At 36.3% G+C, this 18,281-nt stretch overlaps 1 protein-coding gene across 10 annotated transcripts in view; it reads right to left on the minus strand.

The window, feature by feature from the left end:
* Positions 1-18,281, minus strand: part of CLOCK (clock circadian regulator) — a 61,404-nt gene that overhangs the window by 18,938 nt on the left and 24,185 nt on the right. For 7 of the 10 annotated variants that reach the window (XM_014261223.2, XM_088056039.1, XM_005517709.3 and 4 more), the window contains 7 exons: positions 12,390-12,500; positions 10,033-10,123; positions 8,231-8,290; positions 7,660-7,808; positions 3,359-3,450; positions 1,922-2,011; positions 538-658 (listed from right to left, as the gene is read on the minus strand). In XM_014261223.2, the coding sequence (XP_014116698.1) occupies positions 538-658; positions 1,922-2,011; positions 3,359-3,450; positions 7,660-7,808; positions 8,231-8,290; positions 10,033-10,079 (559 nt within the window). In that variant the 5' untranslated portion in view covers positions 10,080-10,123; positions 12,390-12,500. Of the gene's footprint in view, positions 1-537; positions 659-1,921; positions 2,012-3,358; positions 3,451-7,659; positions 7,809-8,230; positions 8,291-10,032; positions 10,124-12,389; positions 12,501-16,493; positions 16,558-18,281 lie in introns of all 10 variants that reach the window. The other 3 variants (XM_014261217.2, XM_014261199.2, XM_005517708.3) reach the window with 2 other exon arrangements.

Genomic DNA, 18,281 nt, shown 5'->3' on the forward strand with positions numbered 1-18,281 from the left:
GTATTCTGTTTTGGATTTTGACTAGAACAGTGCTGCTAACACAGGGATGTGTCCATTATTGCTCAGCAACACTTACACAGTGCAAAGGCCTTCTCTTTATCTCACTCTGCCCCGCTGGTGGGGAGGCTGGGGGTGCACAAGCAGCTGGGAGAGGACACAGCAGGGAAAGCTGAACTAAGGGATACTCCATACTGTATGGCACTGTGCTCAGCAATAAAAGCTGGGGAGAGGAAGAAGGGGGAGACATCTGGGTTCGTGGCATTTGTCTTCCCAAGTGATCATCATATATGACACAGCCCTGCTTTCCTAGAGATGGCTGAACAACTGCCTACCGACTAGACGGAGCAAGCAAATTCCTTATTTTGCTTTGCTTGTGCAGACAGCTTTAGACTTCACCTGCTAATCTGCATTTATCACCACCCACAAGTTTGCTCACTTTTACTCTTCTGATTCTTTGCCCATCCAACTGAGAGGAATGAATGAGTGGCTGTGTGGGGCTGAGCTGCCTATAGGGGTTAGCTCAAAATAACTACTTACATTTTAAGTATTCCGGTGTCAAGGAATCACTTTCCAGCAGATGAGAAGACAATATTTTATAAATTTCTGAATGTTCCCCCTCTGGGATAAAATTAAATACACTCTGATCCACAAGATCAGACTGAAAGAAAAAGATTTAATAAGCATTAATTCAAGACGTACAATGTCATAAAGCCTACTATTTTAATGCAAAACAATTCCACAGTTCATTACTGGCTCAACAAAGCCACCTGCTGGAATACATATTAATATTCTGCCAGGAAAAAACCTCACTCTGATATGCCTACCCCAGGGGAGTGGTAAATGAATTCCTAGCTTTGATTCACTTGCATACATGGCTTTTGCTGTACCTATTAAACTCTTTATCTCAACTTGTGAGTTTTCTCACTTTTACCCTTCCAGTTGCCTCCCCCATCCCAGTGAAGTGTGATGAGTGAGCTGCTGGGTGAGGATGAGTTGCCAGTTACTGTATTTTACAATCAGTTCCATAGCTATGTATACAAAACTGCGAACAACAAAAACAAATGCAACAAAACTGAGCAACTAATTATACGCATAAATGCATTTGGTTAAGTACTCAGAAAAGAGGAATCATAAAATCACACCTAAAAGCCAAGAATAAACACCTCTGAGAACCTGACAAATTCTATTAAAATAAAAAAAAAATCACAATTACCTGCATATTTAAAAAGTTCTCAGACTGTTATCATGCATACCTTATGAGAATTTACTTTGTCTCTTACCACAGTAAGACAACTAGTCTTCAAAGAGAATTTGTCTTTCTCTTCTAGAAAAGCACGCAATTTAACACATCAATTGTTCACACTAATTAATTTGCCTCACCTCAGAATAACATTATTCAAAGGTAACTTTAAAAACTAGAATGTTAGATGTACCACTGAGCAATATCACCCACATTAAAGGTAACTGAATATGATACACCCAAAAGCATATACTGAACTTAAGAAGCAGAACCAGCAGCAATGCACTTATCAAGTGCTTTATCAAGAAAGAAGTAAAAAAGTAGTTAAAAAAATTTCAAATATTTAGAGCTTTCATAATACTCTTCTGACTCATGTAGAGGCCGTGAACTCTAAAGGGTCTCCTGCAATCAACTGTGTTACTTTAGTTACATTGAAAGTGATGCTAGGCACTTCATAATCCTTTCTTACAGAGTGCTGACTGCACTCTGCATTTCCAAAGGAAATGTTTAATATAGAAGACAGACGAGTAAGAAGCAGTTGTGCTTAAGAAAGAACAGAAACATTAAAGCATATATCTGTCCTAAAATGCCAGAAAGGCCAACAATTAATTAGAACTCATATCAGAACACAAATCAACCACAGACAAACCAGTATGTCACTGAAAGCAATTTGTTACTTACTGGCAAATGTTCAAGTAAGGGAGTTATACTTTCAGACACATATATTATATTTCCATCTGTCATAATTGCTAAAAAAAAACCATCAAGAGCCTGAAATTAAACATAATGGGCAGTTAAATAAAAAAGAAACAGAGCATACTAAAAATGTTAAGCTATTCAATATATTCAATACAGAAAATAATACAGACCAATTTTAGTTTAGTTTATTACAGAAATGGGAATGTCTTTCCCTACTAAAAATCCTTAATCTTGTTTTTACACTAAAAGTATTACAATTTCCATACTGTTCTGTTGTTAAATAATCTTGATTTGAGAAGCAAGTGCACATACAGAGAGACACTGTTTCCCTCAACTCCCACTCTGCCTGCCTGTTATTTTTAATTCTGTCACCATTTTAGATCTCAGAAAGCTCATAAAAATGAGCTAGAGACAAAAGCAAGAAGATGTGGGAAAACTATGAGAAGAACAGGCAAAAGAGGCAGCAAAATCAATGAATTTTAGTATTTAAAAATCTCAGTATTCCAAATCTCAAAGAAAGAAGTTTGCAGTGAGATTTTATTGAGACTTGAAAACTGTGAGATACAGTTCTGACTGCCTTATCTCCTACTGAACTCAAATTTCTTTCCTCTGAATACAACATAACGTTTCAGTTGAAAGCTGCCAACATAAGCGTGACAGAACTGTATTTCTAAATAGGAAATTTTAAAGCTCACATCTTAAAAAAAAACTCTTATATCAGAGGATTTTTTTATAAATATCTAAAAGCAGAATTTTTTTGTGTGTGTATCTGTGCACAAAGCAAAGGTTTAACTATGGAATGAAAATAAAAAAGTGTTTAATTTGTAATATTTTTCATTTAACTATTGTTAAAAATTGTTTCACTTAACAAGATATAAATGACTTATGCTCATTTTCAATGACATATAGCTTATAATTAAAGTTTCTTTCTGGTAGTTTTGCAACTATTCATGTAATCTTCAGCAAAGTAATGCTCACACCAGTTTTCAAAAGTATATCAAGTAAGGAAGTTTAACACTTATTACTCACAAGTTACATGGATTTGTTATGCCTTTTTCATAATTAGGGTTTTAACTTATGCATAATAATTCTTTCTCTAGTACATTCCTTATGCTGAAAATTTAAAACATCCGCTTGGACAGTAAACGTGTTAATTTATGGACTTGCTCTTTTACTATGTTTATTTAATTGAAAATGTAGTTCAAAGAAAATCTGCTTTTCTGAAACAAAATTCTGAAACTCTGAATATATAGGATTTTTGACCATTTATCTTCATGAAAACACAGTGAATTAATACAGTTACAACCCAAATATGAAAATATTAAAATAAAAAGGTATGTCATCAAACTGAACAATTTCATAATGGAATGACTGCTGGTGAGGAATTATTCTACTCCCAGAAAAACAGAAATAATATACCTCTAACATTAACTGTGTGAACTCTTCGTTACTAAGGAATGTCGGTTTCCAGTCCTGACGAATTTCACTGGCATCTGATTGTGCAGTAATTTCTACAATCAAACACATACACAGATATATATCTTATATATGTATAAAGATTAATACTTCCAAAAGCCATTTTCCACCCTAAATTACATATACACCGTTAAGAAACAGCAGAAAGCTCTCCAGTCTCCTCTGTTGTTCATTCATTACATAAAGATATTGCTCCTTAAAAAGAAAATAAATGTCTTCTCCCGTGTCATAATTAAATTTGTCTCCTCTTCCCTTCAACCAGTTTGTCCTACAGTCCTACAGACTTCAAGGTAATATTGAAGCAATGGACTTTGATAATGAAAAAATACTACTCTTTCCTCTGAGACAGTAATAAAATGTTTTATTAAAAGTGTTGTTTACAAAGACTTAGAAAGCCAAAATTCCTGATCTGTTTATGTCATTAAAATGGCTAATGCTCAAGTATCTTAGCAAATCCTTGTCATTCTAACCCCTGCACAAAAACTTGCCACTGTCCTTTCTCCCTGCTCTTTTCTGGTTAAAGTTAAAAAAGAGTAGTTTTTCAACAAAGATTTTTAAGTGCTGCATGACAGACTCCACTTTACAATTCCTGACTGTTACAAACACACAGATGAATTTGGACATAGATGAATCTTAAGTAGAGATTCCTGCAGGAGTTGAGAAATGTATAGATTAACTTCCATATATAGATTAACTTCCATATATAGGTGAGAGAATCAACAGCTGCTAAGCAAAGCCTGACCCCAGCTTCTGAAAGTGATGCTTCCTTACCAACTGATAACTGAAACAACAAGAAGCAAAACCTCAAATCACTTCAGTTTTGATGAATAACAAGGGCATCACAGAAGTGCTGGTTTTAAGAACAATCTTGGACAAGTAATCAAGTATTTAAACAAATCAGAAGAACTAAACCAATTCTTTAAGGTTTTTGATTTTTAAAGGACAAATCTGTACAAAGATCGTAAGGCAGAGTCTTAGTTCACATGGCTTAAAGAGCCAGAAAACCTGGAATTGAGTTAAATAAGCAAAGGACTGGAGCAGTTTGCAATTTTGTTTACCACACTGAAAGGGGAAAATTTTACAAAAGAGCTTTAGACTTAACTAAAATAACAGCAAACAACAGCAATGTCATGCAAGATACTGGCCAAAAGTGGAAAGCTGCAAGAAGAGGTGAAAAAAAGTCAACAAATAAGACTTTCCAATTATCAAAGCTCACAAAACATATAAATTCATCAGACTCTTCTAATCTGTTTTTAAATGGCAGCACAGAGCAGGAAGAGTGGAGAATAAAGAAAACCTAAGTATAACCCCCAACGTAGCTTTTCAGTCAGCACAAAGACACTGAACACTGAGGGGCAAGTCAAATGACACAAAAATGAACAGCTCTGCCACCAAAGTGGAGGCAAAATTCCAGGAACTTAGAGCATTCATTCCACAGAACACAGATAATCTTCACTTTAAACTGGAAAGGTCTGATTCATTGGCTCATTCTGGCTCTTATAACCATCCTACTTCAGAATTAAAAAAACTGTATTTTGCATTAGAATGGATTTATGCTAAATAAAAGATTAAGTTCATGCCTTTAACAAACCATTCTAAATACCACAAGTACAGGTGTTCTTTTACATTTTCCATCATTAGAGCAAGTATGATACGGGCAAACAGAGCTGAAGTTACAGAAAGAACCTGTTTCACTCGGTACCTTCAGAGAAATGCCTAGAAGTTCTGTCAGAAGGTTGCACTCATAGATAAATGGCAGTAAGGTCACATTCCTGAGCTAGATAACAGAAAGAGGAGCATAACCAAACTTGAACATTAAACTTCAGTCTTCAAGTTCTGTATCTGAAGTGACTCTACACCAGCACTGAGAATTCTCAAAAGAAATTGTTAGCCAAGCCAAGACCTGTACCATTTCTCTGTGGGTTGTAGGAGTATCAATCTACTACTTGCAATTATTCTACCCGCAGCTACATTCCTCAATATTTACTAATTTAAAAAAATTTCTTGTTTACAAATTCAAAGAAAGATGACAGGCAGTATTAGTCAAGGAGAAGCTCCCAGTGATACAATTTCAGTGTGTTTAGCCTCCCGTATTTTCTCATTGAGAAACAGAATCCACATTGGCCAATAACCAATTCAGATAATTCATCTGGAGCTGGTGTCAGAGTACCAAGCCGGGATAATGTGGAAATAGTCCAGAAACAACCAGAAGCAACCCAATTAAATCCTGGTGGCTGAAGATAGTAGGATTTCAACCATAAAGCAGCAAAAAAATCCGTTTATTGCTAGGTCATTTGGCTTTATTGTAACATATCCAAGCACTTCAGGAGATAAAATAAACAATAATCAAATAATCAATAATAATAAAATAATAAATAGAAATAATAAATAATAATAAATAAAATTGAGTTCTTCTGAACTTTGCCAACATTTTTTCCAAAAACATTTAAATGTAAAACACTGCACAGCAATGCTAGTAAGCACTGGCAGCCAGAGCTTTAGGGAACTTAATATGATATGTGCAGCCACACAGAGCTGCATTCTGTCACACCAAGTGAAGGACAAAAGTGCCATGCCCTAAAAGGCAACCATCTCCAGAGCTGCTTTTTGCCCCTTTACTTAAAAAATAAAAATAAAAATTATCTCATAAAGCACTTTAAAAAAAAAATATGACTGGTGCTGCTGGCTGACTGACACACATTTGTTCTACATTCTGCATTTTATGTCAAGAATCACCAGTACAAGATAAAATAATTTTGAAACAGAATCAAATTTCACAAAGGCCTTTTAACCTAAAGAACTGAATTTTACAGAAGAGGGGCCTTCATACTGCTTTTCTTTTTGTTATGAGACACACATCTCAGAAAATTAAGAGCACAATCAATATTTAATTGGAAAGAAAACCCCCAAACCTATGAATTCTCATACAAATTATACCCCCCTCCTTTTTTATTTACGCTTACAGTTTTAATAGCAATATTTAGTACACATTTGGTGTTACTGGAAACATAACACTAATGGAAGAGATGTGCTAGGGCATGTAAGAACATTTCTCATATCTTAAATTGACACACATACTGTTGATAATTACGTAACTATTTACCCATTAATAGCTTTACTTATTTCATGACTTTATAGTTTCTTCTTTTGACCCTACTACTTTCTAGTTAGTACGTATTCCAAGAAATTACCCAAGGAAATTATTTAATTAGCAAAAGAGTCCATTTTCTTTAGTTCTCATCTTATTTTTGGCAGTGTGAACCACAAGGTGCCATATTAAGAACAAGTGTAGGAGCAGGAACAGGGATTTTTTATATACATAATATATAACAGCCATAAACAAGAGTACGCTTGGTGGAAAAAATTTTTTCATGACAGAAATAACAACCTGTAACAAACTTCAGTACAACATATCTGGGTATATCCCACCATCAGCTGATGCAAACAGCCAGAGGAACAAAGCATAGCAAGGATGTTCAAGGATATTGATATTTTTGACATTTCACATGACCTTTAAAGAACAACACACACACACACACTCAGTGGCTTATACATCCATGGGAGCATTTTAAAACTTTAAAAGTTTAGCTAAAAGTATTTATAGATTTTTCTGGCATTTTTTCACAGCTAAAAACAAACAAAAAAAAAAGCCAAAATGCCCATACTACTGGTCTCTATGCACCTGTATTTCACTTTTACTTGTCAAGCAACCAGCTCAGAAACATTGCAGGAAACCACAATGCCCTATTCACAATATTGCCTTATCACCTTTGCTTAAGTAGCCAGTTGTGTAGGCACTTGACATGACAAGAAGGAGAACTCTCATGTAGAACCCAGAGAGATGAATCAACAGGCTTATCTAAATAATCAAATAAGTATTTCCAGCAAGAACTTCCACTGAAATGGATCAGCAGTTTTCCTGTGAAGCAGAACTTTAACAACTACCACCAATGTCTGTTCTGAACAAAAAACTTTGAGGTTATTTCAAAAATAAATTTTCTCTTTGTGAAACATATTTCATTGACAACTATGGGACAAAACAAATAGTACTGGCTTTTATTAAGTATTAGCAGAAGCACAGTTACATCTCTGCTACCTAGATGATCTTAAGACTATCTTTCTCCAGGAGCACTTCACAATTTTTTGACAAAATCCCTAAGGAAGCTGAATTTTTTTTTATATTTTATGTAATAATTGAGTATCACCTAAAAATTTAAGAATGTATAAATAACATTTATTGTTACCTTTGTGCTTCCGTAAAAAGTCAATGCTCTTCTGCAGCACAGTGGATTTGTCCATCTTCCGAGCATTACCTGGAAGCATGGAACCCAACTCTTTGATAAGCACATTAAACTGATCTCGACGTTTCTTTTCAGACTTGTTTCTAGACACTCTGGAAAGCAAATCAGAAAATGTTTCATAAAAACCATGAGACTTTCTTATAAGCTGCATACTACTGCCAGGTTCCTGATGCAAACAGCCCCTTAAGAACTTCTACTTACAACTGTCACAAAAAACTGATAACTGTCAGAAAAACACCTGCTCCATATCTCAGACACCATTTCTGAAGAATGGCTTCCTCCACAAGGAACAGCACAGCAAAGGCTTTGGAATAAAGTACTCTTTTACAAAACACAAATAACTGAACCACAATAATAAATATACAATATATCTGAAAAATCACAGTAGAAGAAATGCTGTTGAGTAATAGGCTTATTTGTAAGAGTAACCTTTTTATTGTTTAGAAATCACACTGGTAAGTTAAAGCATACAAGTATAGGACATTTCTTAGCTTTAAATAACTTTGAAATTTACCTTTTTGCTTTATCTTTGTCATCTTCTTCCACCAGCCCATCAAAAATGCTTCCGTCATTTCTGAAAGAAATGGAAAGGAATAAATGTTGGAGTGGACATTCCTCTCCTCTGAAGTCAAATCACAAAGAAGGAGGAAGGGGAAGGAGCTAACTATTCACCATCATCATACCCACTACATCAAGAAAGTAAGGAATTGTTTTACTGTGATGTCTCACAAGGACCATCATCAGTAACCTGAAGCTAAGTCTTCTATCTTCTGCTTGCATTTACTAAAATAAAAGAAAAAAACCTTGTATTTTTGATACAACTGAAAGGATTCTCAGGCTGTTTCTCAAAAGAACTTACAGCCCTATACAAGCACTTAATTGAACAACACTTAAATTTGATTCTCTGTCTTCTTGATTACTTGCATTACTTTCCCCTTTTGAAAACATGGGAGAGGACATATGTAACTGATTTTTACTTACTGGCAATTTCTATTCCAATTACTGAAAATGTATTTTTCATAAATTCTGAAATATTACTGGTGGAAGAGACCTAAGGAATACGCTATACTTCATCCACATATGTAATTTCATAAATACACAATTATTATCAACATTAAACAGTAATTATTCATTATATTTACTTCCTCAATAAGTACCACATAACTTTCTTAGCTTGACAACTGTCCATCTACTGCTAAAGAGGTGTTAAAATACCAAAATATTTGGTATTTTGATTTAATAAATTTTTGGTATTATTTACCAAAATAAGAATGTGCTTCCCTTTGAAGAGGTCTCAGTATCCTTCATACAATTCCTTTATTTCACTTCCTTTTGCTTTGAAAGTCAAGTCAAAACTGTTCTTCTGTTTTCCAAAACTGCTGTATAATGGACTTTCACACATTATTTTTCTAACTTCTCCCTACTTTTAGTCTACTTAGTGCTGCCCACACTGACCTCCGTGTGTCTATCTTGGAATTTCTTATCCTAATGTTTCCTTGCCTTAAGCCAAGTAACCTTTCTAAAATGCTTACCTCATCTCTCTGATTCATAAACCATCATGCAATTGTACTGTACATTATGATAAGTAGTGATGTTAGGAAGTTACTATTTTATATGCTACTACATAAACATCAAGCTTTTAAAAGCAATTCATATATTTAAAAGGCTGAAGTTTCAGTGAGATGCCACAAAATTTCACTAGAAGAACTGACAAGTTAGACAAGCATTATAGAAGTTTTACCCTTTGCTTTTATTCTTATTTTCAATTGTGTTTAATTTGACATAAATTAGATGCAAGTTTCATCTCCCAAAGTCTCAAAAATGGTAACATACAGGATATTAAGTACAGATGTTCACCTAAGCTGCTAAGAGAGAGCAGCACAAGGAGTCGAGTAGAAAACATACCTCAGCTATTACTTTTCCCTTGAAATAGGTTAGCGGGTCACTTTATTATCATCTGCTGCAACACTAATCATTTAAATGTATTTGCTTTTCTTAATCAAAAACTGGAGTACTAAAAAATTAAAAGTTCAAGTAAATGTTAAAAATCAGCTCAACTTGCACATATGTTGTTCCATGGCTGGAAACAAGTAATGTATTTTAAGATTAACCTCAAGCAATTGAGATCACTATTTCCAGTGACTACAAAATGACATATCTAACAATTACCAAATCAACTTTGTCAAAAATAACCAAAACTTCACTCTTTAATTTTTGCATAAGTTAACATCTAAATGTATTAACCTTACAAAAAAGACTATTAAAGAAAGAACTGAACAGTAATATTCCCAAAACTCTTCATATATATTAACATACCTGTCTGCAATGGAGCTCATTTTATGGGTGCTTATGGTAAAAAACATAACATATCACACTTTAGTCTTGTGGTAGACATTTGTACGCTTGCCTATAAGAGAAGAAAAAATATCAAAATGTGACTGAGAGGAAAAAAATGCATTCTTTGTTAGAGCATACTGACACTTTAATTTGCTCCTAATCCTCCCCGCTCTTCCAACCTTGTTCTGCACTCCTACCTTCTCTAAAGCAGTCTCCATACCAGCATAACCTGGGCCTTTTTATCTTATTTTACATGACAGAGTTCAAGAGAATATTATTAAAGGCTACAGTGAATAAGCCTGTACTAAACCAATACAAACTTTTTTATGACACTGAATTCAGATATAGCTTTTAATTTTTATTTTAGCTTTTTCCTGAAGAACCCTCATAAGTTTGAAGCCTGAACAGATATCAAATATAATTAGCAGTAAATTCTATTTAAAAACAGTGCAAGCAGAAAGCATTTGGGATACTTTACAACTATAATTTATTCTTACTGCACTTTTTCTTGGACACATTGTTATCATAATAAACACGTGGAAAGATAAGATACCAATTAGAATGTGATCTCTGTACTGTGAAAAATTTAATCCAACCATTTCTTAAAGCAGTCGCTTACGGCAGGAAATTTTTGGTTTTCCAGATGTGCACTTGACTTTATGTTAAGAATGTGAACGGAATATTAATAGTGAGAGAAGGACTATAACACAGGTTATGAAAAGGCTAAATTCAAACATAAAACAATAGAATTAAACATGTTTATTTCATATGGAAAAGTCAGTTGTCAGAGACTGCTCAAATGGAGCACCAAGATTGTGACACTGGCAGTGATTAGGGAACAACTGCATGCATCAAGTTTTATATGAGCTGAACTTGCCGACCTTCAGGAATTTTTAGTAGGTTAAAAACTTTATAGTAAAAGGCTTTTTATGTCAAAGAAGATGATCTTAGTCCATTTAGCAACTCACTATTTTCTGAGAAAGATTTGTTTGTTTCTGAGAGTACTAAAACCAGTGGAACTTGCAGTGTCGATATCACAAGAAATATGGCAGCAAATGCATGATGAGGAAACTAAGGAAGAAAACTTGTGATTCAACCAAACTGTCTCTGCATCTACAACTGCCACATACCATGTGGGTTTCCTGCACAAGAATAGCACTTTTCACCACGAAGTTTCATAACCTGAGTGCAGCAGGAAGATAAATGGGAGAGCTGTGCTGCAGCAGAATCTCTTTTAAGGCACATCACAAGGTGTGCTGGTGTTTCTGCCCAAAAGCCCCACTTCTTCAATTAGTACGGACCATCTTTGTCTCGCCTTCACCCTCCAAAATCTAGTGCTATGAAGACACACTGGCAGCAAACCACTTCTTCGCTCCAATTCTTCAAAGCAAACATTCTTCAACAACTGCACTGGCCATATTGACAGATTAAATTCCCCAAATTAGTTGGCCAAGTAACAGAGTTGTGCCATTTGAAAACCAGCCATAAATGACACGAGAGAAGCAAATTATGAAGAAATGTCTGCTTGAATTTTTGTCAAAACTGCACAACAAGAGACAGCTTGCTCAGCAGTAAAAGCTAACCATCATGACTGGCATGAACTATGTTTACAACCAAGACAACAGCTATAAACTTGTTTTCGTTTAGCTTATATGGTAAGCACTAAAACAGCTATGCACTAATTACACTTCTAGCCCTGTGTTAATTTTTATACAAAAATGGTACTTAAAATTATAGGGATCAAGAGCAATATGAAATTCTGTAAAACAGATTACACACTTTCCCTAATCTGCAAAAGAAAAACACCTATACTGCTAAATACAGGAGGCTTTTACTTGTGACATAACTGACATATTCATTATGCAGAATCAGAATTTAAAAGTCAATATTTTTCACTTTAACAGAGCACTCAATTCCCAGAATTCAGCAAAATCATCCATTACAATATACAGATCCTATGTCAGAACCAGCAACCTAGATCTGGTATCCAAGACAAATAGTTTTAAGTACTGAAAAATACAGGAAATGCACCTGTAGCATATTGATTTCTCATCTTTCAAGGTCTGACCCTTCTGCCTTTGCATCTATATTTCCAAGACATTGAACACTCACAGTGCTTACACATATCAAGGATAAGACTGCAGACATAATGCCACCAAAAACAGTCAAGTTGAAAGTAAACACTAGGTAAAAAAAATATTACGTCTATTTCTAAGACTCAAATTCAGTCACGTTCTAGAGGAAAAAAAGACACTGCTTAACACTGCTACTCAGCCCATCAGTGTTGATAACTGAAAGCCATGGGAACCTTAATAATTATATGAACACAGTTTTACCTTTTACACTTTGGGACTTGTTAAAGTATGAGATTTAGGGATGAAACCTGGTTCCTGTGAAGAACAATGTGGAGTTAGATGTATCTTCTTCCGCAGAAAATAAATTCCGAACTGTCAAAAAATAACAATGGAGAGCTTTAAAATCAGTGAGTTTAAAAATTATGTACTTCTTAATTTTTTAATAAAGACAAGCAATTGTTTTAACAAGAGTAATCTCTAAATGCAATATTCTGCTTGCCAAAAATATCTCAAGTATTTCACTATCTGAACAGACACTGCTTTAAAGTTCTTGCTAAGCAGGATATTCTGACAGTTTTATCTTGGCTTTAAGCTATCACTTTACATCTGTCTTTAGTCCTGATGTCCTTTTCACTTCAGAATCTGGTATCATTCATACCATCTACATCTTCATGTCCACTTACTACCTTCAAAGCGTATTTATACAACATTATTTAAACATCTTTTCACTGGAGTTTTTATTAGGGTCTCTTCTGGCTTTCTCTGCTATATCTTCTCCTCTCCAAGTCTCCAGCATTGTTATTCTTAGGACTCCAGCATGTATAGAATGCTACTGCTGTAAACTAGCAAAGCTGCCCCACTGCATTATTGCTTCTTCTCAAACACAGCCACTAACTGTTTGTTTCAAAACCCACTTCAAAATCAATTCCTAGAGTGTATCACAAAATTTGCTTCACAACTGCACTTCCTCCAAACAAAAGCTCAGCACTCACATAAGTGATTACCTGCTTCCTACTCTTTATACCATTTAATTTACAGTTACTTCCCAAGAACCATACCACTTTCCACATTTTTAAGCTACATGATACCAGGTTTTTTCCCTCATCCCTGTTTCCATCTGCCTTGCTTACTGGTCTTAAAATAAAACAAATTCACTATAATATGTACCTCTTCCATTTCTGAAAAAAAATATTTTAAAGTATATTAAATTCTAAAAAGGAAGCTGGGATCTATCAACTAAGGTTATGCTACTCATAAATTCATTGATGAATTTTATGGAAAATACCAGAATCATTACTTATTTGATTTGATAAGTTAAGTGCCTTCTCCTGCACCTAACAGAGGCTCTCAAGTGGTTAAAATACAGATGGAAATATTAACATAGGAAGTTAAAACATAGCAGAACAATCTGCCAACAGGAGAAAAACAATTACAGCATGATTCAATGAAGCCACTCATTCTTGTATGGCCAAATAACCTGCTGGCCCATTGACCTACTTTTTTTAGGTGCTTACAGCCTCCTCTCCTATTCTGTTTTGTTCCATTTGACAAGTGCAAACATTAATAGTGACAGAGTCCCATGGAAGGAAACCAGTGGTTTTTAACTGCTTGGAGGGGAACAACTCTGCCAACTCTCACCCAATGCCTAACAGAGTTCTAATAATGAAAATATTAGATCTCCTCACTGCAGTATGTAGAGATGCTTTTCTTTTAAATCACAATTACACGCTTAAGACAAACATCACAGTTCTTAATCACAGAACCATGTTTTATAATGTCAAAAAAGGGAGCTCTTAACATCTATTTCAAAAAGGGATTTTAAGAACAGGAGAGGAATATGCTTATATCATAAATGAACACAAGCAAGCTTAAGTCAGACCAAAAGAGAAGCTAATCACAGTGGAAAAGCTTTTGTTGCCAAAACCACATAGATCTCTAACTCAGTAGAAATGGCATGCATGTGAAAGCCAGCAGAAAGGTTAAAACGCCTACATGCCAGCACTGGCAGCCACAAGTGCTCAAAGGTCATTGTTCTGTCTCCACAACTCATTAGTTTCTAAAAAAAATAAATTACGTGTGTCTGTCGCTTGTTTTGAACACATTCAGGCATGTTTTCCAACTTTCCTGTAACCAAAGCAGCTAGAAACTTACTATCTTTAAGGAAGCTAAGATCCTTAATCAAAAATCTTAGCTGCTGCCATGGATATACAAACCATTCCTACACAGAATTGCTCAATCTGTAGAAAAATTACAAAAGCTAGCAATACAGCAAATTTTGAACTATGCTGACCTATCACTTATGGAGTGGAAATAAGTTATTGGGTCCCAAGTCATTGCCTGGCCAAATAAAAAAGATTCTGAGCAAGTTACAGGGTAAAAGTCACAATCCAACCTAAGGTAATAAAGTTCATACCATCCAATAAAAAATTCCATTTTTTTAGACTGAAAGAATTTCAGTACCTTCAGTCCAATTTTATTATCAATATTGGAATGCACATTGGTAACATTAAATATTGGAAACAAATTCAAAGCTTGAACAAACTATGCAATTACAGTACAGTCTTGTTAATAACAGATATTCTGTCAGGACTGGACTGAAAAATGAGTGGGACAATGGCGAATGCATTGCCTGTATTTCATTTTGCACAGAGCCAGTAACTGAAATTCCTATGTCTCCAGCACTTCACCGTAATGGTAAACACTGATAAATATTTTTGAGAAAGAGTAAGTATTGCCTTTATACTGTAAAAACTATTTTTATAGAAAAACCTTGATTTTTGTAAAATTTATGTCACAGCATACAAGTAATACTTACATGACTTTGCAGATTACAGCCCTCAGAAATAATGTGAGGTGGCTTGTATTATTAAGACAAATAATTTTACACTGGAAATATCACAGGAAAAAAACATATGAAGCAATACAGTTTTCCAACCCTACAGCTGAAACAGAAACAGAACCATATTAACTTCCTTAATGCAACCTGATTCCTGTGCTATAATACAATTTTGCCAGGGGAGCAAACTAGTTATTAAAATCATTGAGGATTAGCTGTAGAGAAGATCTTGTTTAAAGAATCAAGGCCACCAGTGCCCTGCAGAGCTCTAACACTAGCCACCCACCAGGGTAAGAAAGACCAAGAGCAGAAACATCACACTGAGCAAACAGCTGAGGAGAACCTGACTCCCAATGCAAGCACAGCATAAGAAGCCCTATTCATTATACAGATTCTGAAGATAATTATAAACCTTCCTGATACTCCTTTCCATGAGCTTCTGATATTTGGATTATGAATTTCTGGGGTTTTACTCTAGTAGGACATTATACCATAATTAGGGCAAGCAGAGATCCAGCCATTATCTCCTGCCCAGAATAGCACATCACTATCACTCATATTTTCCATTTTGCTTTTTGCTTCATTGCATTACCTCCAGCCCACCCATTTTCCTCTTTACCTTCCTCTTTTTTTGGAGGTGGAGTAGAGAGGAGAAGAGGAAGAATTTGGTATGGTTTAGTTTCTCTCCAGGAACCATAGTATTTTGTAGAGCAGGAGATTTTTAGACAGGTAAACCATAACCACCTGCTCTCTAATCACATATACTTTGGTCCAGTAGAACAACCAAGCAGGTTTCAAGGTAGTTGCTCCTTTGCTTGCAATGGTATATACATCAACAGACAGCAAATTAGGGTAATGACTTATCCATCTTTTCTTGCTAATCAAAGGCTGTCTGTGAAAATACTATGTTTTTAAAACCGACATGTCACCTTTTATACCTTAAAAAAAAAGGGGGGCCATTGGAAAAAAAAATCAAAAGGCAGGGCTAAAAGGAACTCCAAGGAATATTGCTCAAACTTTGCAGCTGAACAGGTTATTCCAGCAGCTGGGAATAGTCACATATTTTGGTCTGTGCTTGTGCAGAAGAGATCCTAGAAATGTCATTTTCTGAGATAAAACACACCATAGCAGCAGGTGTTCATCTTCCAGTGCTTCACAGGACAACTGATGAGAGGGCTGCTTTTAGCATGGATGGATCCCAGATGGCTTTTAATAGGAAAACTTGTGAGTGGCCATGAGTAGTCTGCTGGGGATGAGCAGCTTCCTTAGGTCCACCACCTTTTCAGGGACTACTCAAAGATACGTAATTGAGAAAGTGCAGTTGAACAGAAGACTGGTGGTGTGGGTTGCCGTTATCTGAATGGCAGCCTCATGTCTGCTACTGAAGGATTTTGGGAAGAAGGTAAGTCCAAGCAGTCTATAGGAGTGATTAAATCCCTGTTAGAAGGACTGTTATGGTAGTAATTAGTGATATCACTGATTTAGTTGAGTTATAATGACATTTGAAAGAGTGCATACTGTCTACATACCATCGTACACAGCCCACAGCAGCTAGAAGAGGCTACAGATCATCTTGAGTAGCAGGAAACATGACTACAGAGGTAAAGAGAGGTTAGCTTCTTAGAAATGGTTTGTCACACAGATGTGCCCTGGTCTAGTCCCTGACAAGGTAACGGACCTAAACAAGCTGTTCAAACAAATTTGCTCAAAAATCACTGCAAATAGTATCTTCATAGAAACATGCATTCTGAGGATTACAGGAAAAAGCAATTCTCTCCTGCATGATTCATGTACTAGACTGTCCCACCATCAGGAGAGAGATTTCTCTAGGACTTAGGACTATCACTCCTCTGCTCCAGATCACTGGGGCTGCTCCCTGCTTGACCAGCTGTTCTGCAGCCACCCTTCTACCCTTCTCTGCCATCTCTATCTCCTTCCTTTTACTCAACAGAGATGGCCCCATAGCTCCCGCCCTGATGCAGTGCAGCTCCTCATCATGGTCCAAAGTGCAATGAAAATACATGCAAGAAAGCTCTATTAAGCCTCAGACCTTTACCTGGGCTACAGTGATTACACACTGTGGAGTTTGCAGTCCTGAGGGATGTGAATCAGGTGAGCAGTAAAATTGGGCCTCTGGAGCTAGCCAATATGAACATCAGGGAAACTGCTCTCAGGGACAAGGGACAGCAACAGAGCTGGCAGATCTGTAAGGATGTCCTCCACAGAGTACAACAGCTATATGATTTCCAGGCACCAGAAATCAGGCAAGGAAGGCAAGAATCTAAAAATTATGAGAAGGGACTGCTGGTCAAACTAAAGGGCATAATATAAATGCATCCCTCTACTCTGTCCCAGGACAGGTACCCCAGGAAGAGTAGAGGGACGCAGTCTAGTTCTAAAGGGATGGGGTGAGGAAGGCCATGGTGAAGCTGGAGCTGAACTTGACAAGGGATGCAAAGAGTAACAACATCCATAGGTATATTAACCAGAAAAGAAAGGTCAAAGAAGGAGTACACACCCACTAAACAAGGCTGGTAAACTGGTAATAACAGATGAGGAGAAGGCTAAGGTACTCAACAACTTTTTTTGCTTCAGTCCTGGCTTGCAGCCTCTCTTACCATACCTCTTGAATGGATGGACTGCACAAGAGAAACTAGAGGAACAAAGTCCCTTCTGCAGTAAAGAAGATCAGATTCATCATCACCTGAGGAACCTGACTGTACGTAAATGCATGACACCTGATAAGATGCATCCCAGAGTCCTGAGGGAATTGGTTCATGTATTTGTACAGCCATTCTCTACAATATTTAAAAAGTCATAGCAATCAAGCTAAGTTCCAGGTGACTGGAGAAAGGGAAACCAGATGATCTTTATGGTGCCTTCCAACCTAAACTATTTTATGATACATTCAAACCTGGCCCACACTCATCCATGTACCCCCCTGATCTGGTCTCTGACTCACCAAACTGACTTCTTAAAACATCCTCAGACCTGCCACCTCACCAGGAATTCACTAGCGATCTGGGCTCTTTGCCTGAGCCTGGCTTCCCTCCAGCTCCCTGGGGGTGACCAGGAAAGCACTCAGCTGGTTGCTAGGTATCTAATAATTGGTCCTCGGCTGTGGGGTGCTGAAGCACTTACCAGGCTTTTTTCCCCTCCATCCCTTTCCAGGTTGCCTGTATTACCTTCACCCTCCAAGATTCCAGCTAACTATACTTAGAAACACCTGAGGTGTTGTTTATGTGCCTCCATCAAATTACTAACAGAAAAAACAGTGATACAACACAAATTTTCAGAGTTATCAGTGAACAAGTTCC

This window comes from Pseudopodoces humilis, chromosome 6, assembly GCF_049639895.1.
Source record: "Pseudopodoces humilis isolate 2021_Gansu_Grassland_sample_001 chromosome 6, ASM4963989v1, whole genome shotgun sequence".
In the NCBI taxonomy this organism is placed as follows: Eukaryota; Metazoa; Chordata; class Aves; order Passeriformes; family Paridae; genus Pseudopodoces; species Pseudopodoces humilis.